We start from the raw sequence: 23,145 nt of genomic DNA on the forward strand, positions 1-23,145 counted from the left end.
GCATGTGGGATTCGCTGTGCTCACCCAGACAGACCGTATGGATCTTTCTTTCTCTGCAAAACTAGAGATTGCATTTGCTGATACAAATACGGTTTCCAAAAACAAAACCTTTTTTGGACAGATTCAGTTTCTTTTAAAAAGAAAAAAGACCGCCACCATACTTTCATGATTTCCAGCAAGTTGAAGGGGTTTAAGGTATTTCTTTCCCCATGGGTGGTGGGTGATTTCTGGCAGGGTGAAGGGTTCCCTTCACCCACCTATATGGTTTTTAAGAACAGGGTATGGAGGCCCAAAATTATATATATTAACTGTTTTTGGGGGGGGGTTTATTTTGGTCCTTTTACTCTTAACATTTGAATTCAATGAACAATTACGGTGTAAGAGGCCCCTATACCTAGATGTGAGGTTTCCCACTAAGAGGACCCAACATGTAATTTACCCTTGACTAGGAGGACCCACACGTAATTTTCTCTTTTTTACAAGTCGAGCCTCCAATTTGAGGGGAATTAGGGGTATTTTGGGATTGGAATTTGCTGTCCATTTTACTTCAGCTATTTTGAACACAATTCTAACCTCAGATTTATGAAGTAGTGTAAATGTTAATTCCACTTTGGACCCCAAGTTGAAAACCTGCTACACTGAAGTAAAACCCTAAAATGGCCTGCTGTACTTGTACATGTAAATAAATTATATACTCTTATGTTGATGCTCCTGTTTCAGATAAGTCTAATACATTACTGATGATCATCTTCAAATTACAAAGTTCACATGATAATCCAAATGGCAAAGAACTTGAGAGTCGAGACTCAAGATACAATGTGCTAAGTACTAAGCATAAGTGTTATCTATGTGTAGATTAGCTTGGAAATGGATGGTGTGAAGTATAGAGGGTGCAGAAATGATGAGATTTAGCTGGAGTATGTTGTCACAGCAAATATCCAGCGAAGGAATGCAGGATTTTAAAGCAAATCCAGCAGCAGCAGAAACTCAAAATGGGGAAAAGGGCTTCCTCTTGGTGAGATAAAGTTGAGATATCTTGACCCAAATGAGTTATAACATGGGCTGGTTTGAGTTGGGGCCGTAATCTTGTTCCAATTGGGATGTCAACTCAATTGAGATTTTGATCAAGATATAGAACTGCCTTGTATTGCTGCTAGTCTCCTCTTTCCATTTGACAAGAGCGATACCTCACAAATTATGCAGAATATATGATGTGTAACTTCGATTAAATTGGGAGAGGCAATGAAGTGTTGAAAATTGAGGGTTGAGGGATACCATGAAGTGAATGCTTTAGATAACTGCAGTCACATTAACAGGGAGGAATATAGAGGATGACATTTTTCACATAATTAAATAGGATCAATGAAGTGGAGTGGTGCATCGGGAGTCTTACATGACAATCACATGCAAATTAAGCTCAAACGGAAATATATAGGATGGTAGTGAGACAGGCTATGGCCCATGAACAGAGTGTCGAGCAGTCAGGAAGAGTTATATAAATGAAATGAGTGTGGCAGAGGTGAGGATGTTAAAGAGGATATACAGTAAGACCAACATAAATGGAATAAAAAATGATTGTATTAGAACCAGTTTGGGTGACGGACCCAAAACAAGCTTCATGATAGCTAGTTGAGGTGGTATGATTGTCTATCAGAGACCATAGATGACAGAGTATTTACGATCACATATAATTAGATGGAGCTAAAAGAAGAGGTTGGAGCAAGCCTAAGATGACTATTGGAGAAGTGTTAAGAAACGATATGCTTTCGATAGGACTTGATCCTAGTATGGCTATAGATAAAGTTGTATCTGGACCATGACCCTAGCAGCCGACCCCTTGTGAGAGGATGTTCCTGAGGTGCTACTCTGATTTTGTCTTTTACGTAATTTTACTCCTTGTACCCCCGTTGTCTTTTATTTTCTTAACCTTTATAGGGTCCATGTAGCCCACCCCATTTAGTTGGGATAAAGTTATGGTGGTTGCTGTCATTGTTGTAAAGAGGACAGTAGTGAGAATTGATATATTTGTGTAACCCTTGGGAGTTTTCAACTTAATTTGGAGCTTCCTCTTCATAAATATATATAATGGCTTTAGAGACATAGTAGGAAAAGCAGAAGCAATTAAAACATTATAATAACTACCCTTAATCTAGAACTGTCGGACTACACAGTATCTACTAACAGTAACAATAATCTGAAACATTTTGTTTTGTTTAGTCATAGAGTCACCAACCTTATGGACATCTGGGTAGCCACTCATCTGTTCAGTATCCCTTGTGATGTGGGTATTTTTGTATTTGAACATGAATAATGAATAATTATACTGTGTTTAGGATTTGATATATATTTCTAGAAACCACAGTGGACCAATTTCTTGTAATGACGTTGATATGTGCGCAATGTGGCAGTTATATCAAGATATGGCGAACCCAGTGAAGGCTTTGGAGTGCCTTAAACAAGCATTACAAATTGATGGCGGGTAGTTTTGCTGAACTGGCCTAGTTTTGTTCATGTGGATTTGCCCTTGTATTTACTTCATTGATTTCGTGACATATCACATGCCTAGGTTTGCCAAGGCGTATCATTTACGTGGGTTACTACGCCATGGGATGGGAGAGCACAGGTTATCTATTTTCTTTGTTACTTTTAAATTTTTTTCTTGGATCCTTTCTTCATGGTTTAGTTTATGTTATGCTACAAGAGAGATTCAAAATATTATGATCATTCCTATTGCACTGACCAACAACACGTATCAAGTATGAATTGAGGACAAAAATTCAGGGAATACATTAGCATATTGTCTCAAAGTAATTCATGGTGAGAACATATAAAATTTGGGTTATTCTTTAATGTTGGATATTATTTTGTATGATTACATGCCGATGTTCCAAGAAATGAGCCAGAAGAGAAAAACGTGATTCCTGTGCGATTACATGTTAAGAGTGCTCATCTATGAATTCCTTCTTCTCTATGATGTTCTATGGTTCTTGGGCAGCAGGTAAATATGTTACTTATATTAATGCATTTTCTGTAGCGATACAAGTGATATGTTCAGAAAAGCTAATGAATCATTAATCAATAAAGTATTAGTTCTTGAATTTGTCCTTGGATCAGAGACTTGTAGGTATTTAGTCAAACTCTCCAGCTTTGGATTCTAACTTTCAAATGATTCCATACAATAATGGAAAGCAGGTTGTCTGTGTGTCTCAAGTTGGCATCTACATGACCAACTTGAAATCAAAATCTGAGTCCTGTCTATCCTTCTTCATCTTCTGCCCCAAGTGCTACTTTTTGTGAAGCAAATCTACTGATTTTTGAGCATGTTAAGCATCCATAAAGCTCTCAGACAGTTAACTTATTCCAATATTTATCTAGTTATTCTAAAATTAAATCTGTGTTAAGTATTGCAATTTTTTTTTCAGAATTGAAGACTTATATGTATATAAAAGTTAGCATTCATCTCAACGCTTGATGGATATTTTATAATCCATAAAAAATAAACATGTCAGAAACAGCAATGTTTTCAGTAATTAAGAGGAATTTAATTAAAGGCAAGGGTAGCTGTCTTACAAAAGGAATATCTTATAATTCTTTGTATTGCTTCTAAAGAGAAGAATGATAAGAAAAAGGCACAGTAAAATGCAAATGAAATCTCCATAGATTCTTTTATATGGTAGATCAATTTTCTGTCTGGTTTTCACCATAAGCCCAATGTTCTTACTGTTAATTGGCCAAGTTGAATGTTTCAGGAATGCCATCAAGGATTTGTCTGTTGGGTTGAGTATTGAGAGTTCAAACATTGAATGCTTGTACCTACGGGCTTCCTGTTACCATGCAATTGGAGAATATGGGAATGCGGTATTGTATTTTGTCCTTTTCCTTTGCTATCTCAGTTTGTTCTTTACTTCTTTACAATTTTCTGTCTCCTTAAAAACTGCTGAACCAATTCCTAGTTACTTAAACTGTATCCTGTGGCTATAGATCAAAGACTATGATGCTGTTTTGGATTTGGAACTAGACTCCATGGAAAAATTTGTGCTTCAATGCTTGGCATTTTATCAGGTTTGTGATTTGTGAAAGGATTCCTTATTTTATCTTTTTTGGATACTTGGTTTTACATAGAGTTAAAGCTCCTCAAGATGTGGATGTACAAAACACCTAGCTGTATTATTGAGAGGTCAAAATCTGGATGTTTGAGTCATTTATGACTGTTCTACAGTTCTACTATTAATAGGGTAGAAGGACAATTACACCCTTGTGTTCTTTCACCTCCTCACCTGCAACCTTAATTCCTCTGTGCAATACTACCACCATCACTTTTGCCACTAAGCAACTCTGCCAACGGTTAGCTGCAGTAGCAGTCGAGCATCATTTCGCTTTTTTCTCCTTCAATCTTCACGGTTTTCTCTCTGTTTTACATCTCATCTATATATATATAAATTGCAGATGATGAAGGTTTTCATTTTTGGTAGTAAGTAGACGATGAAGATTACAAACCCGAATTGCAGAGTAGAAGATTCACATTGTAATACTCAACCCCCTAACAACTAATTCAAGAACATATTACAGATTCCTGGAGAAGAAACCCCAGGATTTTCTCAAACTCAAGGGGAACCTTCTTTAATTGATCCATCTAAGCATCCACTTGTTTAGTTGGTTTAAAATATTGATAAAGAGATAAATAGATGGTCTGACAGACATAGCATCTCGGCTTCACCATTCTGTTTGATCTCAAAATCCGGAGCGTCATCCTGCATGCAGTGAAAAATAAGCAACAAGATTGGATCTGATATGATATTAACCTTAGATCCTGATCTAGATCTATTCTGTTTAACTTGTTAAGAGAATTAGAGAAGAATAATCAAGCTTGAGCAGATGCCTCAGATCCTTGGTAGTGGAGTCGTGAACAATGGTAAACCATCTTCTTTTAAAAACGACGAGAATGGAACCATCCATGTTAATTTTTTCCATTTAGCTGTAACAAATCCAATCTACAGTTCTCACCTCTGAAGTTAGTTGCCCCATTGAACTCATGAATGAGGGATTTTTCCCCCCTTCACATAATGAAGGAAATCGGTTTACCCAATAGTTGGATGAAGTTAGTTTTATTTTGTGTAAACAAAGAAGGAAGACGGTGAAGTTGGTTATATTATTTGTAAACAAAGGAGGAAGGAAGATAGTGGTGGGTGGGACTGTTGAAGAATGAAGAAATGGGCAGCAAAAATTATGGCCTGGAGTTTCACTTAGAGATTTTCTTATTTTGCTGATTGGGAAGATGATGGGAATATTTACTGATCCCTTTTTCAATTAATTAACAAAAAAGAATTATTTTTAAAATAAAATAATTGGTGTAAATAATTGGGTGTTTGTGATAAGGGAATGTTGGTTAGTATACTTTATTGTCTAATGGTGGACCTCTGGATTTGATAGTGTTGAGACCTTAGAGATTTAATCTATGCTTGTTCTAGTGAAGAGAAGGGTGTGGAGTAATTATTTAGATGAATCGAAAGATTTGTATGGGGACGTAGTCACTAGCGTGAGATTTGTGGGAGGTCAAGGACTCAGAGTAAGGAATTCCCAATTACAAGTTGGTCACATGATGGGTTTGCGTTAAGTCCTTATTTGTTTGCGCTTACCATGGATGAATTAACTTAGAGCAATTGAGATGAGATCCTGTGGTGTGGGCTTGTAGCCGATGATCACTATCCTGGTGGATGAGACTCAAGTAGGAATTAAGGTTGAGCTAGAGTTTTGGAGGTTGACCTTGGAAATAAGAGGCTTTAAGATTAGTAGAACGAAGAAGAAGCATGATGTGTAATTTAGTCTTACTATGATGGATGCGGACATGGAGGAAATTGAGGAAAGGGAGATATTACAAAGTGATTATTATAGATGTCGGGGCCAATTGTAAATAAAGGAGGAGACATAGAGGATGATGTTTCACAGAGGATTTACGTGGGCATGGATGAAGTAGTGATGTGCACCTGAATGTTTTATGACCAACGCTTTCCTTTAGAGCTTGAAGGGAAATTGTATGAAATTATTGTAAACCAGCTATGATGCATGGGAGAGAATGTTCGGCAGTTAAGAAGGGACATATTTAAATGCTAATTGTGGAAGAAATGAGGATGTTAATATTGATATGCGGAAAAATTAGGAAGCACAAAGTAAGGGGTTAATGCATTAGAACTGACGTGGGAGTTGCCTTGATCAATGACAAAGCTCTGACAGAGTCATTTAAGGTTGTATGGGCATGTCTAACGAAGGCCCAGGCATGCCCTTGTAAGGCTGAGTGGTTTTTTTTTTTTTTTTTGGGTGATTAAAAAATTAAATTAATAAAACAAAGAGAACATATACAAAGAGGAAAGAGGGGGATGGGGAGAAATCCAGTCAAGGCGGGGACTGGAGGGGAGATGAGAGACTCCAAGAACTAACAATCAGCCTATTTCTTGGAGAGTCAACAATAGGGGAGAGTTTGTGGTTATTTTGTCGTACTTTAAGTTTAAGGTCAAAGGTTGCATGATGTTTCATTAGTTGATTTCGTAGAGCTTTGATTAGGTTTTATTTAGCAAGAGGGGTTTTGATGGATTGCTGGGATACAATTGTTAGAACTTAGAACGACTTTCGGTTTTTCTCAAAGCCTTAATCAAAACCCATACAAGAAACTGAAACACTATGTAAAACTCTCAGGAAAGATATTGAGTCCACCTTACACCATGTTTATGAACCTGCAGAGGGACGAAGCCTTCTCCAACCTCGTTCTTGTACCTCTTTCTTTGGAGAAAAGAGTATTAAGAGACTGAATAGCTAGAGGGATCTCATCATAATTTTTTTTAATAATAATCCCAAATTGTAGTCCACTTCCACAACGGACCAGTGCAGCCATCTCAAACCAAATGATAACGCATTGGCCCAATGTATTGAGACTCTCATTAATACTTAGTAGGTCATATATTGTCTAGGTTACACCTAACAATAATATCACAAATCAATGACTTCTAGCCCACTCTCCAAAGACACCCTTTTGGAAGTCCCCACAGAGAACCTAGTACTATATCTAAAACATGCTTCGCCTACTGTTATGCTTGTGCATTTTGCTTCCATTACTGCTTTTGGATCTAACATTTCTTGTGCTGTTTGGCAGCAGAACATACATATTTTGGCTCTGGTGATGCTATAATTGTCATTAATTTGTCATTGTGACGCTTTTGTCACTGTGACTCCTTTTTTGGATAGTGATGGTAATTAAAATTTCATTTACAGAAGGAAATGGCTCTGTACACTGCTTCCAAGATCAATATGGAGTTCTGCTGGTTCGATATTGATGGTGACATTAATCCCCTTTTTAAGGTATTGTGCTGTAACTCATGGGTGGGTGGATGACCTTTCATGCTTTAATGATGACAAATGTGTTTAGAAACTGAATAACCTGTCTTACCTGCTTGGTTGAAGGTTGAAACCATGGGTGTCATGGGACATGGTCGCCTAGGCATCCAGTGTCACCTTAGTCTTCTACGCAACCGCCTAGTTTTTATCACCCCCTGGGATGCCTTGATGGCTGGACGCTGTGACAGGCTGACAGCTATGGTTGAAACTATATTCAGGCCAAATTGCGAAATGCATTCCGGAGTCTGTATTATTATCTGTTTATTAACTTTTGAGGTGCAGGGGTGGGTCAAAACTCCATCTACTTCAGAAGTCAGTGTTCATTTCTCCCTATGTGGAAGTTAACCATACCAACCTGGGTACTTTCAACTAAAAGTTGCTTATTAGCTTTCTCCAGAAATTGTGAAATTGCACTTATGTAAGCAAGAAACATGGCTTGACTAAAGGTGCTCATTCTTGTGGAATGTAGAAGTTCCCTAAATATCATATAGAAAACTTACACATCTTTAACTGTTACACTTAACTTGCCAAGAGAAATTAACCCCCAAAATGAAACGCATTTAACACTTAGTTATTAAAATTTGGTGGAAATTTTTGTAAAATTCTTACACCGTTGACATGGCAACTCATTCAGTTGCTTGTATTTTGGCCACCATTACCTGACTTACCTCTACTCAATAAAAGCTATTTATGCTTGATAGGGAAAATAAAAGCCTATCTAGTGTGTTGGGTTAGTCAGCCATAATAACTTGAGCCCTTTGGTTGGCTGTGAATATTTTTGCAGTGGTCAATTCTTTAATCAATCGCTTCAATGTCCTATAGACAGGAAAAGGGTGTACCAGTGAATGAGGCTGTGGGCACTGCCATGTCTGGGAAGGGTCATAATGTACACAGTCTTAGCCCTGCTTTTGTAGAAAGTGTTTCCAGACACGAATCAGTGACCACTTGGCATAAAAAAAATTTAGTTGCAAAGTTGAAGTCTTAGATAGTATTCTTACATTTTTTCTTTTTTTTTTTTCTTTTTCGGGGGGGGGGTAAGTGAGACCACGTCATTTTTGTAAAGATGTCTCATGTTACTCTATGTTGAATTACTTTTTATCATGACCTTGTTGACGCTTAACTGCTTGTTTATTCACTTGCTTTCTTCAGGAGTACTGGTGCAAGAGGCAGCACCCAAAATATGTGTGTGAAAAGGTTTTTAGGCAACCTCCTCTGCGAGAATCTTTGAAAAAGGGTAGGCTTAGAAAGAAGGATTTTGTTGTGACTAAGCAAAAAACTCTCCTACAAGCTGCAGACTCTATTGGAAAGAAGATTCAATATGATTGTCCGGGCTTCTTACCTAACAGGCGTCAGGTGATTTCATTCATGAGTTATTCCAAAAGTAGTATTTTTTTGTTGAGTCTGTTGTTGTGTTGTCTGAAGAAATGAGGAAAACTCCACTTGTTAGATGTTGAAAACTTGAAATATGGGTTCAAGGGTATTTGTGTCATGATGCTAATTTGGTCCTTGTAAGCAAGGTTTGAAATTTCTTTTCGAGTTACTGAAATTTTGGCAATACATGGTGCACTATTGTACCATGTTCCAAATGATAATTTTGGTGGGTTTTTAGGTGGTTTTTTCACCTGGATATTTGTCTGCGGCCTAATTGAAGGCCAAGAAACTCAGCGGCGATGTTATTTTTGACTAAAACCTACACAAGCTGATCTTCTTAATCAGTACGTGCCTGGCTGTATGCGGGCAAAGCTAGATCATGTATTTTCACAAATCTAAGCATAGATAAATAAGAAAATATTGGAACTTCCATTAAAATGAAAGAACAAATGTTGAGAAGTATTCAAATCTCAATTACAATATACAATTATAACCCCTTGAAATTTCACCGAAATAACGAAGTTCGATGAAATTCAGTCAACTGACTCAATGTTACTTCAGACGATGATTCGTTTTGGTAGGCTTGAGAAAACATAATTTTTGCGAAATTCAGTACCATGCTTGGAAGTATTCTAGAATGTTGCTCATACCGTTATAGATAGAGAGAAATTGTGATCATAAAGTTACAAATTACAAACCATTGTTCAAAAAATTCACTTGGTAATAGAGCCAGTTCCTCGTTGGGATGATTTGAGTCCGTAATCCATTCATCACTGTTTACTGTTCATTGTGTTGAACTGATGTAAAAAAACCTAGGATTTTCAATCACCACCATTGTTTGCTTCGCCAACCATCACAATTGTTCCCTTTGTGAGCCACCACTGCCATTGCCTCTAAACCACCACTAACGCTGCATTTTTCTAGGGGTGTCTCCACACAGTGTTGCCTTTCTCTTTTCAGCCTTTGTGGTGAGTTATCCCCCACCAAGGGCTATGACGAGATTGTGATCTTGTTTCGTTGCTGTTGGTTCCTATGATCTTTTGAGTTATATCACAGGCACTTCTGTTTTGCCTACTGAATCTGGTTCTGATCAAGGAGTTGAGATAAATGGATCACATCCAGCTTTCTTGTGACCTTATCACCTTCATGGATCTTGAAATTGCTGGTGCCTTTCTTGATACCATGATATGACCACAACTTTGACCCCCTGGCCAAAACCCTAAGTAGAGCCCCCTAGGTGGCTCCAAGAAACCTCTATAGGCTGGCTGAACCCTCTAGGAGGGGTATTTAGGGCATTTTCAGCCCCCTATTATTGCTGGAATTATTCCAGATTTAGTCCTATGGTCCAATTTGGTTTTACTTCTTGAGTTAGTTTCCAATCGTTAAAGTTCTGGATACGATAGGACTCTTTTACAAGAAGGGTTCTTATCTCTCAGGAGTTTGTTTTTTATTAGAATTTGTCTCTATTAGTTGTTGAGTTAGTAGTTAGTAGTTGAGTGTCTTAGGAGTTCTTTTTCAAGTGAACTTCCTTAGGGTTTTAAGTTATCTAATATTTTATTTTCAGCATGTATCTTTTAGATACTTAGATTCTATCTCAAGGCTTAAGATTGTGTGGTGGGATCCTAATTCATAAAGGAATCTCACTTACAGTCTATTTCTTTTAGTAGGCTATGAATAGCCTATTGTTTCTTTGTAATTCTTCAAGTCTTAGTGAATAAAATTAAAGTATTGGGTCGTGGTTCTCTTGGGGAGGGCCACTGCGGATTTTGAAGTATTCATCATCTACAATCAGTAACTATACTCAAGTTCTAGCAGCCATTATACCATTACAGCAGCTTCCAACATGTAGTTTTCAAGCCCTCCTATTAGAACTCAGGTCTGAATTTATCATTACAGCAGGGTTTAATTGCTTTTAGCCACCCTATATATCCTAGAATATCCATTCTCATTGCTGGAAAATCCTGAACAGTCCTTAGTTTTAGGGAAAATTCTCAAAAACCCTAACCCTAAAACTGGGTTTGCATTATACCACTACCTGAAGTTTGGAAGACAGCCAATTTTTTTTTTTTTGGATGAATAAATAATATATTAACAAGAACGGAACAAACAAGAACGGTCTTTAGGAAGAAGACCGGAAAGAAAGGCTAAGGCCCCAGTAGACAATAATAAGCTAGTTCCTTGGGGTATCATGAATCAGGGGATGGGGAGTAGCAACAAGTCTAGAAGAAACATCAAAATAGATGGCATTCCAAATCATATCTTTCGAACGAGATTTGGAAGTCTATCTACGGAGATTACGCTCCCACCAAAGATGATGGACAACGGCACTAAACATGAGCTTACCAACCCGATCGCAAATAGACAGCCAATTACTTTTATTGCTGGCAATGCTGCCCAATGCTATTATGAACTTCTTTAGATAATACTTGCTACAAAGCAACATGAGTTATCCTTTCCCCATGTTACTCTTAGCTGCATAGCATGTGGCAACAGTTGGGACTTTTGTGGGCGTTTCACTACTTTCTGTGGTGAGCCTTCAAAACAATGTGATTTTTTTTTGTATTTGACTCCCTTGTTCGATTTTGTATTGTGTTGGATCAAATTTGGGTTCATATCTTGCACCATGCTCCATTCCCTACTCTTGACAGGTGCATGCCATTGTGCAATCAGAGGAAAGCCATTGCCCTGCTATGGTTCTCTAATTGAACTATAGATTTTTTTTTTGCACGAGGGGGTGGGGGGGTTGGGTCGGGGTTAGCTTTCCATTTATGTGTTTCTTCTGTCCACTCTACTGCAACTAGTTTGATCAACAATTTGCTCATGATATTCTTTATTCATGTTTCCAATCATGATGTTTCAACAAATCTTGTATTTGCTTCTGTCTGTATCTTTAACATTTATGGTTTGGAATGTTTCCAGCATCGTATGGCAGGATTAGCTGCTATTGAAATTGCACAGAAGGTCTCAAAGGCTTGGCGTTCTCTGCAAGCAGAATGGAAACACTTAAGTAAAAGGGCAGCAAAAATTGGCAAGCCAGTTAGGAAAAAGGAAAAGGCCTATTTGCTGAGCCAGAACAGAGGGGGTGTTGGCTGTAGTACCAGCAGTTCATCAGAAACTTCAACTTCATATGGTATAAATGAGGACAGAGGTTCGAGCCGTTCTATGATGTCATGGCAAGATATTTATACGTTGGCTGTTAAATGGAGACAGATATCAGAACCTTGTGATCCAGTGGTGTGGGTTAACAAGCTAAGGTATTTTCTGGTGTACTGTCATTATGTTGTGACTAGGTCTTGCAGATTTTTTGGGTTTGGGAATTTAGACAGCTTTCTTCTTAATGTTTTGTTGGCCTTAAATTTCATCAAATGCCTCTCCATTAGAACCATACCATATTTTGTTAATTAGATTTTGTTTCTCCAAAGGATATGATGTTTGTAAAATTGTACCTACATGTTATGAGAATGCCACAGTTGTTAAGCTTTCTTCCCAGTTCTCTTTGTTGTGGAATTGAGACGGATTGTGATTAATTAGACTAAACTAACGGCCTTAACATGTACATCTAACGAAGATAAATTGATAACGGTTCTAATCATGCATCTAATGATATTGAAATTTGGAAGAAAAATAAACGAAAAAATTAAACATTCATCATCTAAGAATGAAATAAATGCAAAGATAAGTAAAAGCAATAATAAATACAATGGATCTATAATTAGAGAGAGGCATGGGTGCATGCATCTCTAATTAAGATCCATTGGAGAAAGGGAAACAATAAAATAAATAGGCAGAAATTAACAATTAAAAAAGCAGTAAATAAATTGAATCTTTAATAGAGAGAGGCATAACTGTAGGCATATCTAATTAAGGATCCTTGGGGAAACTGAAGCAATACTATTATAGCTTAAAGTAAAAATCCTAAATTAAGAATGATGGGTAGTCAGGAGCGCGAATTAGAGGGCAAAGAGAAGACGATGGATGAAGGCTAAATACTTGAGACCTCAGTCTTGAATAGCAAACTCTTGGTCAATTTGAAACTTTACCAACCCTAACGACCAGATTTGGAGAAAACCAAATCTAAAATTTCTGGACCTGGAGAAAGACAAATCATTAAAAAAAAATCTTGCTCTTGAAGGAAATGTCGAACTTGCATTGATAAAATCTAAGGATCACACTTTGCTTGAATGGAAAAGAAACAATTATGAAGAAGCTAATTGCATAAAAAAAAAGTTACATTCATATTAAGTCCTAAACATTATGCCTAAATAACTAAAAGCCAAAAGCATTAGAAAAAGAGAAGACATTAAAGAACTGAAGGGAAGTGTTAGTTTAAAAGGAGAGAGGGGAAGGGTTTAGAGGGCAGAGGGATGTTAGGGAGATTGAAAATATGGAAAGAAAAGAAAATAATAATAAGAAGAAGACACGGGAACATTGCAAAGAGGAGGAAAAAAGTATAAAAGGAGTACACATGAAGAGGAGGGAAAGGGGGGAGTGAGAGAAAGTGAAAGGAGAGAGAACAAATAAAAAAAATGATTGGAATTGGAATACCGTGGGAGGATTGGGGGGGGGGAATTGGAGAGAGAAGAAAAGAATAAGATTTATGGAGTCGTAGGACTTAGGAAAAAAGTAATAAGGAAAAATTGGAATGTGGAAAGGGAGAAAATATCTGAGAATTCGTGAGCAAATCAAATAGAATTAAAAAAAAATAAAAATAAAGACTTACAAAACCTTTGAGATAATGTGGATTGAATTGGAAGGAGGCAATTCATACAAGAGAATCTAAGCACTTGGCATCTTCTCTCTTTTTCAATAGTACAATCATAGATGAATCTAAGCACTTGATCATGAATAACTTCTTAATGTCAGAAATACCCTTAAAAAGATTTGATCTGGACTAGGCTTGCATTTTTGGTCCACTTTCAGCCCATTATTCTTTTTCAGCCCAAAAAGAATAATTACATCCCAGGTGCCAAAACAGCTGTGTAACCTTAATGTGTCATGACCCCCCCCACTTAACCTCTTCACAAATAATAAAAGTAATTGTACCACTTTATTTGTAGATTTGCAGATATCGCATCCAATAGTCCACAATATTCTCTAAGATCCAAAAATATCCCAAAACCTGCAATTAACAACAACAACAACAACAACCAAAAAAAAATAATAATAATAAATAAAACCAAAGGTAGCTTTATTCTAAGTGTATAAAACGTATGTTTTGTGCCCTAAGATTTCACAAATATATGTGCTCATCGATCTTCATGCTCAGTTTTTCTGATATTAAAAATCTGTGTCCAAATGGCCCCATTTTAAAAGGTGCTGCATTGCATTTTGAGTTTCAAAATTGTACCTTTTCTCCCTCACTATCTTTAAGAATATGAAATTTGCAACTCTTGATGTGTCACTTCTTGGGAATTTTAACTTTCTATATTGTTGTTGTATTTCTTTCTGCAAACCAGTGAAGAGTTCGATTCTGGATTTGGTTCTCACACTCCAATGGTTCTGGGACAAGCAAAAGTCGTCCGTTATTTTCCAAATTTTCATAGGTATAAACCTTTCCTTACTTCAGCTTATAACAATTGCTAATAGTCTTGTGGGAAGATCTTTTATTATTTGTCAATGGCTGCAGAACGATGGATGTTGCAAAAACTGTCATGAAGGTAAACAAGTATGTGAACAACAAGAATGATGAACTTATCAATCTGTCCAAAGATGGGAAGTTAGAAAAGGTGAGTTCTAGTGAATCTCTATTCTTATATGTGAACTTCTTTGTTTTTTCTTCTTCTCCTGGGGGCGGGGGGAAATGAATGTTACCATTACAACCATGTGTTCTAAAGCTCAATCTGTTAGGTAAGGGCTACAACAATGTATTAAAACGTCTCCGCATGTGAACACCCTCACACCAACCTCCAACCCCCCCCCCCAAAAAAAAAAAAAAAAAAAAAAAAAACTCTCATATGCTTAGCTCTGAAGATGGCAGTAGCTCTGTTTACACAAACCCGTTGCACTTACTAAGAGTTGACATCAAATCTCCTGGCTCTGGTACCATGTTACAACTGCTTATCCTAAAAGCTCAAGCAAACAATATCCATGCACAACAATAGTTACAATAAAAATGGGAAGTTACCTTTTTTCTCCATTGATTTATTGTTTTCGTCTCAGGAACTGTAACTTTTATGTATTTATCATGATAATAAGGTTTATGTTGATTTACTTTTGCTAGTAGCATTTTTTTGAAGGTTAAATTTTATTTCTGTGTGCGCCAATGTTGAGACTGATCTAAGAATGACCTCTTCAACTTGGGAACTTATAGGGTCAATGATGTCCATTATAATGACATACTTCTCATGTTATAAGGACCATGAATGGAGGATTTCATATTTATAATAATGTCAGAGATCTACCTTGAAGAACTTAAGAATAATAGCAATAATCTTCTCTGTTCAAATTATTGATTTATGTTTGAAATTCTTTTGAAGTGGTTTGACTGTTAAATAGAGACAAAATGTTACAAGGCAGAACAAGGAAGGGATTTATTATCTATTCTGATAAGCACGTAAATACCATAAGTAAATGATTGCCTATTTTAGCTGCTTTATAATTTTCTTAATTTATTGAATGTTAACCATCAAAACTTGGGTTCCAAGATTCTTATTATTGGATAAATTGCTAATTATAGATGCTTCATAACCTATTAATCAGTTTGGGACCTCATACAGTCATACCAAGATATTCCTCTGCTTATTATTCTTTCACCTGAGTTTATCATCTAGCCTTAAATTGATGTTAGCATAAAGGTAAAAAGCGACAAGAGGCACCTTGGCATTAGCGCCAATCCTGAGAGAGCTCAAGTTGGGTTTATTTTGTGGGTGTAGTTTCCTTGTTGGGTCAGACTTGCTCCCTACCCCACCTATCTCTATTAAATGAAGTTTATGGAGGCTTTGCTTGTCAACATGAAGTCTTCCTTGATTTGCAGCTTGTTGTCTCTTCTTCCTCTTTCTTTTCACCTCTGTTTTGCTTTATTTTTCACGATTGATAAGGATCAACTAAGGACTAGTAAATCAGTATCTGTCATAGAACCACTTGATCAGGAAAGAACTTGGGTTAAGATTTCAACTTGGGGAATTCAGGTTTCCCAATCAGAATTGGACTTGCTGGTTGGTACCAAGTGTTAGTGGGGTGTGGATCTATTTTCAATCCAAGGTTAGGATTTTAAATATTGATGTAACCCCAGGTTAGAGGCCAGTCATTAGGATCCTCTTGCAAAGAACTAGCTGTAAATTAGGGTTTAACTTTTCTGTTCTTGGTCTGATTTCAATCAAATTTTAATGGAAAGCAGCTGTATATGATCAACTATGTCCTGCGGTTAAGGGTTTTGACTTCCAAACCTTGGAGCAAGGGTTACGGAGAGTCTAGGGCTAAGTGAGAAGGCTATTTAGGATTCAGCCAGGCTGGGAATAGATGGGAAATTCATAGAATTAAATCTGTTTTAACAGATTTGAAATTCCAGATTTAATCCTCAATGCCTAGGTCTTGCAAAATTAGGGTTCAATGATTTTCAAGGGTTTCTAGGGTAGGGTAAGGTAGGGTAGGGTTAGGGTTAGGGTTGAGTGTAGTGTAGGGGAAAGGGACAATAATCCTAAAACAGAATGTGATTGGGATGAAGGGTTATGAATGGAAATTTAAATCTACTAGGGTTTAGGGTTTCAAGGAATCCCAGGTTTCTAGGCTGCCACAAGTATAGAGAGAAGGAGAAGAAGAAGAAGAGAATGAGAGATGGGGGCTGGTGAATGAACGGGATATGAGGGGAGGGGTTGCTGTCATTAAGGTTCTAGATAGAAGGGGGAAGGTTTGCGTGGGGGTTGAAAATGGATGGATTAGGGTTTGGGGATAGGGGAGGGTGCCACAAGCAAGTTGGAGGGAGGGGGAAGGGTTGGGTGATGCAATTCATTTATAGAGGCAGCATAGGGCCTAGGGTTACTTCTCCAAAGCCTATGGCCCCTAATCATACCAAGGGTGTTTTGATCATGTTGGTAAATTTTGTCGAGTCCAAGGCTAGGGCATAGTTGTTAAAGCAGCAAGGCTACCAAAGCGATTGGGGCTCCGCCTAGGCAATTCGGCGACAAAGCGGCGTCTAGGCGGCAATAAAGCGACCAAAGCGGTTGGGTCAAAAAGTTTCATTATAACTACTTTTCAATACAACTACTTTCTATAATAAGCTAAACAAATATTCAATAGTCACATTCATCCAAAAAACAAGCATTCAAGAAGCATAATTATGAAAAATTATTAAAAAAAGAACACAAACATAAGTTCATCTCATCAAACCATGGTTGTCAAAGCGTTTTCCTAGGCATTTACTGATTCATTGATTATTGACGTTGAGTATGGGCTATGCTTCACATTATGTTGTTGACGGGCGGGGGTCCGGGGAGGCCGCCCCGGCAGGGGTGTGGGGGCAGCAGCGCCCCTAGAGCAAAAAATAGGTTCTATGTCACTTTGGGCCTTGGAGTTCCTTTGCAGATTGGTCGTCAACAAGAGGTTAAAAAAAAGCGGTTGAAAAATTGCTTTGCCGCCTAAGCGGATGCTTTGACATCTATGGGCTAAGGTGTCATCGGGTCCTGCATGTTAGTGGGACCCTAGATCTATTTTTACTTTTGAATTTGAGTCATTGTTTGGCAAGTTATTAAAGAGTTGTTGTTAGTATTGGATGCCTAATTTGTGAAGGAGTCCCCTAGTTTCAGTCTGCTTCTTGTTAGGATTCCATATCTACTCATAGATTCCAAATTGGATCCTTCTAGTGCGAGATATGATAGAATCCTTGTTTGAGTTAGTCTTTAGTCAAGTAAGAGTCTTATTTAGAATTGGTCGGCAAGTTAGAGTCCTAGTTTGTTTTCTTTTTGGAAGTTATGTTTTCCTTCATGTAGGCTATAAATAAGCCACTATGGGTTGTAACAAAGCCTATTGAATTATTGAATAAAATTACAAATTGAAGGAAGAGCAGCTGACTCATGGGCTCCCTTGGAGGGTAGCCTGCGGCAGGTTTCTGAGACTGAGTTTGCTGGAGATCTTCTCATTCCCTTCCCCTCAAGTAAGTACTGCATTACCAACCCCATCCCTAGCCTTCCCTCTTCTTCCTGCATCCATTGCACCATTCTTTTTTATTTTGTTAAATTTTCTTCAATTTTCAGACTTTTCTAGAGACCCAAATTTCAATGTTAGATCTACACCAATCTAACATTTAGATCTGTCCCAAACTTTAGGAACCTCATCCCCCCAACCCTAGTGACCATGGATCCCAAATTTGACCTCATTTTGATTGTCCGATTTCAAGATATAGGTATTTTCTTGAATTTTCATACTTCCCAAGACCCTAAAAACAAGGACCTTTTAGCCATCCAAACCCCCATCGAACTTGGGGGATCATTCCCTACATTATTGCCTACTTCCCCTCCAAGTTTCAGCCCCAAAACCCAAAACCCATATCACAAAGGAACCCCATATCCCCTCCCAAAACCCTAGAAACCCTAATTCCTATCAAAACCCCATAGAACTGCATTACTTTATGATCATGGTTGACATTTGATAGTTTGATGCCCACATGTTACTTACGATTCATGAAACTTGAAGAATCGCACATGTTTTACCTTTCCACAATTTTGAGACTAGAAAATAGATAGATTTTTGCTGAAAGTTTTGGCATTTATACTGTGATAAGGGCAAATATACACATTATGTGGTGCTAGGACAAATAAAGAAAAGTCTGTTTGGCTCACCAGGTATAATGTTCAAATAAATAGCTATACATCGTTACACCTTTGTGCTATGTTTCAGATGATATAATTCATAGTAATCAAATCATTGCTTAGGTGATTCTTGCCCTTGTAGGTGACCCATTACCATGTTGTTCAATGTATCCTACAGGATACAGGGTAAAAAGGGTAAAATGGGGAGAAGGGGAGGAGGAGGAAATAGGGAAAATGGGAAAACAAGCAGTAACAGCTGCCCTCCCCCACAATGGTAGCAAAAACAGTTAATGCTGTCATTTGTCCACAGCAGTGGAAGAAGAAGCTGCAGCACTGGTGGTGGTGGCAACTAGATCTGTTGGTGGCAATGCCAACAGCCATTGCCCTTGCAACCACCTTTCCAGAAATAAACTTTAGAGCACATACACTTTAATATTATGCAAAGTCTAATCTTCTGATGCAACGCAACACAATGTTAACAGATCACATTTTTTTCCCTCTTGTTAGTAGTTTGTGGCTAATTTGGAATCAGCTTACTGCTTAGTTCTTAACTTAGCACGTGCCAAATACAGATAATGCAGGCCGAATCCTGTTCTGATCTTTATGATGTTATTGGTGAGGACTTCTGGATAGCTACTCGGTGTGAAAGCACAGCAGTTGAGGGGTATGATCTTTCTTGAGTTTAAATTGTATTTTGTTGCTTTCTTTATTAAGCAAACTGTTATTTAGGAAGTCTGCACTGTTCTCGAGCAGAATTACGTAGTATAGTATGCCTAATAGAGCTGATATTTCTTGGTGTCATAATAATTTTTATGGCTATGCACCACAGGAAGCTTCTTGAAGGGACGAGGATCACCCTACAGAAAATGTACTGTCCTAGTTGTTATCTGTTGTTCAGTAATCATTGTCATTCCATTTATGCCACAAAACTTCATAGAAACACCTTTCTGTTTCTTTTTTCTTTCACAGGAATGAACTAGGATTTGATTTTGCAATTAGAACACCTTGCACTCCTTCTAGATGGGATGATTATGGTGCAGAGATGGCTTCAGCATGGGAAGTATGTGACTACAACTCAAAACTTAAGTAATGGTTATGGCATCTTGTTGGTACTTTGGATCTATACTTGCACCATTGTACTGGCTAACTTCATGCTAGTCTAATTAGAACTTTGATCACGATTTTCATTATTATAATTCGAACAAGAATTTAACATGTATGAGCTTTCATGTTAGCAACAGGTTTAGGGTGACAGAGAAATTAAAGACCAAACTAATAAAATTCCACAGTTAGTTCTTCCTGAAAAAGTGACATTGATATTTTATTATTTAACTGGCATGCTTCCCAACAGCATAAGACGGAGATTAGGATTTCCCATTGGACCCATTTTATGCAATTGATTAGTTTTCTATGTTTTTTCTTTTTCTTTTTCTTTCTTTCTTTGGATGGGAAGAATGTAGAAATCTAAAATCAGTAACATTAATCAGATCCAACGGGAAATTCCACAGGTTGAACCGCAAAGACATAAAAAAGATAAAGCAGAGATTAAAAAAGACCTGCCCACTTGGGGGGGGGGGAATACTCTGACAACTTCTACGGTCCATTGGGAAATCCTGGGCTCTTCTCTGGCATTTGAGTAGTCAAGAAACTTTGGGTTGTGATTGTGAGTGATTTAGACCCAGTCACAAGTGATAGCCAGTCCACAAGAGGATACCAAACTGCAGATCATCGACAGTAAATTTGTTTCTTTGATCAGTTCTCAGATTTGCAGGAAACTTTGGAACAATAAAGTTAAAAGGAAAATAAGAAATTGAAGAAGGGAAAGAGATAAGAGTACTCTTTCACAGGCCTGGGTCTCTCAGCCATGGCCTGGCCTAGCCCAATCCTTAACTAATAAGTTAACACAAAACTAGAAAAGTAAAATAAGGAAGGGAATTGCCTCAAAACAAGACTCTGAGTCCTGACTGAACACATAAAGTAAATTATGTTTTTCAACTTTCTTCCTATATTTTAGACTTGTTGGGGTAAGCCCGTTAGGTGACATCTGCACCAATGAACCTGCTAAAGACATACAGAACTGGTTTCTTTGGATGGCCCTTTTATGGTTGAGGTTATGTTCATTTCTTTTGTCCAGTAGAAAGGTCATTGAGGAGATATTAATCTACCTTTATTTGATGGATCATCCTCAGCTGTAAAAGGCCTTGAGGTGACTTTTCCTTTATCCATAAGAGTAGACTGGTCCTTTCTGTCCACGTTTGACATTTCCTTTTAGTGCTGCCTCAATTGGTGAGCTTATGATGAGAGAGTAGCATAAGCAAGGATTTACTTTGCATTTTAATTTATAAACCTCTTACCTGTACTGTAGAAGATTGCAGATTTGGTTTCTGTTTGTTTCCCTGATTGTCCTAGAAGATGGACAGGTGGGGCAATGCTTGAAGCATCTCTGTGTCCGAACTGTTGGCTCATTTAGTATGTCACCCCAACTGTGCCAAACCTTGCCCACCCACCCCTTCCCTCCCCCCCCCCCCCCCAAAAAAAAAAAAAAAAAAAAATTTATTCTGTTCATTTAGGTTGACATTTTTGTTTACCTTGAAGACCCTGCAATCTTAATATACTAATTAACTACTGGGATTTTGTTCCTTTTTAGTAATTTAGATCTTGTGCCAGTAATACCTACAGATTGTAGAGGAAGCAAATTTTACCTAACAAATAGCAGTTAGATATATTCCATGTGACATCTCAGGACACTGTAGTAATGCTTTTATTGTGTCTGCAGGAAATTTGCAGTGCCTATTGTGGAGAAGCATATGGATCAACTGATTTCAATATGCTTGAGAAATTGCGGGATGCAATCCTGAGGATGACTTATTACTGGTAAGATGATATTTCAACGCAGATTGGTTTTGTTTGAAATATTAGTTGATAAATGTTTTATTTGAATGGAAATTGAAACACCTTGCAGGTACAACTTCATGCCTTTGTCCAGAGGATCTGCAGTAGTTGGTTTTGTGGTTCTGCTTGGATTGTTCCTTGCTGCCAACATGGAGATCACAGAGAGCATCCCACAAGGTTTGCAGGTGGATTGGGAAGCCATTCTGACCTCTGACCCCGACTCATTTGTGGATTCAATGAAGCGTTGGTTGTATCCATCTCTTAAAATCAAGACTTCCTGGAAAGAGTATCCAGATGTACAGTCGGCATTTACAACAACAGGATCAGTCGTTGCTGCTCTGAGCTCTTATGATGACTGAGTTGTTACGTTCATAAGTTATGAATATGTAAGTTAGTCACTGTATAAAAGAAATTAAAAAAAGAAAAGAAAAGAAAAGAAAGCCACTGTAGTCAGTTCATCTTATCCTTGTTCAGCTTGTACATTCTGAGAATTGGTTTTGAATCTAACTGTGCAGAACATTGGGGGAAAAACAAGAGCTTAACCATGTTGAAGTCGATCAATGAAGCTGCCTAACCTTTGGAACAGGGATTGAGAGCAGGATGTGTCGTTCAGTCTTGTGAAACAAAAAGGATGTAGCTGTGTTGTATAACAAATTTGTATGTTTCATTTATGTGATCTTTTTATGACTGTAATTTTTTTTCTTCTTTCTTCTGAAGTATTCGCTTGCATTAAATTGGTCTGGATGTCCCCCAGAACCGAGGATCTTCTTGATAACACTAGGTTTTTTTAGCCAACACCATACCAGAACTCTCCTAATTCTAAGCTAGGCCAGTAGGCAAGCCCTGTTTCACATTCAATATTGGTTTGTTTTATGAGAAAAATAAAATTATAGAATCTGATTACTTATTAGTTACTATTAAATCATCGAGTAAAGTAGCCTCCTTGATATTGGACCGTTGTAGATTACTAATCACTTTAAGAGTAACTTTTGCTACTTCTTTTCCTTTATGTATTTGAGATTGAGATGGAAATTTTATTTTTGGGGTTAATTTTTTTTTTTTTTTATTTTATTTTAATTTTAGGTCACGTATCTTGTGGATTTCTAATTATACACTTAAGTGATCTGAGGCAGGCTGAATTAGATGGTTTTGATGAGGGTTTGCTATGGTCTTTATATAGCCTAAACCAGAATCCTTGAATCCTAAAACTGATCCAATGCAATAGCAGGGGTTCTCATATGTCCTCTGAGTATCCAAATTCTGGTTAGGGCGTGTTGTATACTACGGTCAAACCATAAAGGTATCAAATTGGGATTATAGAGCATTCCAATAGCATTCTTCTTAGGGGTGGAGAAGACACCATGCCCATGGTCAGCACCTGCTGCAGTCGTCAAATCTCTCAAATTAATGAACTAGATTATGAGTGAAAAAACATAAACACAATTCCATTAAGAAATAAAAGCTGAACTCATTTATCAAATGTTACTAAGACTTACAAAAGTTGCAACACAACCGGTCTAATAGTTACAAATCGAATCGAAAGAAAAAGAAAACAAGCTTCTGTAGGCATTGTGAAACGACACAAAGGATATGTATTTTTATGTTCTAACCACTTGAAAATGCATTCTTTGTGGAAATAATGGGAACAAGGCAACTGTGCAATATGGACTTCTTTCACATAATCCTCCATGCAAATCATACATGTCCCTATCGAACAAGATGCCCCTTCTTCTGCATGGTTGTATTTCTTAAT

At 37.6% G+C, this 23,145-nt stretch overlaps 1 protein-coding gene across 1 annotated transcript in view; it reads left to right on the top strand.

Annotated features, from left to right (window-relative positions):
• Positions 1-22,451, top strand: part of SRFR1 (Tetratricopeptide repeat (TPR)-like superfamily protein) — a 43,928-nt gene extending 21,477 nt beyond the window's left edge. Inside the window, exons 10-24 of the mRNA XM_089155611.1 lie at positions 2,409-2,479; positions 2,567-2,623; positions 3,750-3,858; positions 3,982-4,062; positions 7,264-7,350; positions 8,536-8,739; positions 11,677-12,011; positions 14,214-14,300; positions 14,384-14,483; positions 19,073-19,164; positions 19,330-19,368; positions 19,470-19,560; positions 21,277-21,374; positions 21,463-21,778; positions 21,908-22,451. Coding sequence (XP_089011737.1) covers positions 2,409-2,479; positions 2,567-2,623; positions 3,750-3,858; positions 3,982-4,062; positions 7,264-7,350; positions 8,536-8,739; positions 11,677-12,011; positions 14,214-14,300; positions 14,384-14,483; positions 19,073-19,164; positions 19,330-19,368; positions 19,470-19,560; positions 21,277-21,374; positions 21,463-21,751 — 1,740 coding nt within the window. The 3' untranslated portion in view covers positions 21,752-21,778; positions 21,908-22,451. The remainder of the gene's footprint in view (positions 1-2,408; positions 2,480-2,566; positions 2,624-3,749; positions 3,859-3,981; positions 4,063-7,263; positions 7,351-8,535; positions 8,740-11,676; positions 12,012-14,213; positions 14,301-14,383; positions 14,484-19,072; positions 19,165-19,329; positions 19,369-19,469; positions 19,561-21,276; positions 21,375-21,462; positions 21,779-21,907) is intronic.
• The last annotated feature ends 694 nt before the right edge of the window (positions 22,452-23,145 follow it).

The sequence above is a fragment of the Hakea prostrata genome, chromosome 5 (genome assembly GCF_041222555.1).
Source record: "Hakea prostrata isolate BN-2017 chromosome 5, UWA_Hpros_2, whole genome shotgun sequence".
In the NCBI taxonomy this organism is placed as follows: Eukaryota; Viridiplantae; Streptophyta; class Magnoliopsida; order Proteales; family Proteaceae; genus Hakea; species Hakea prostrata.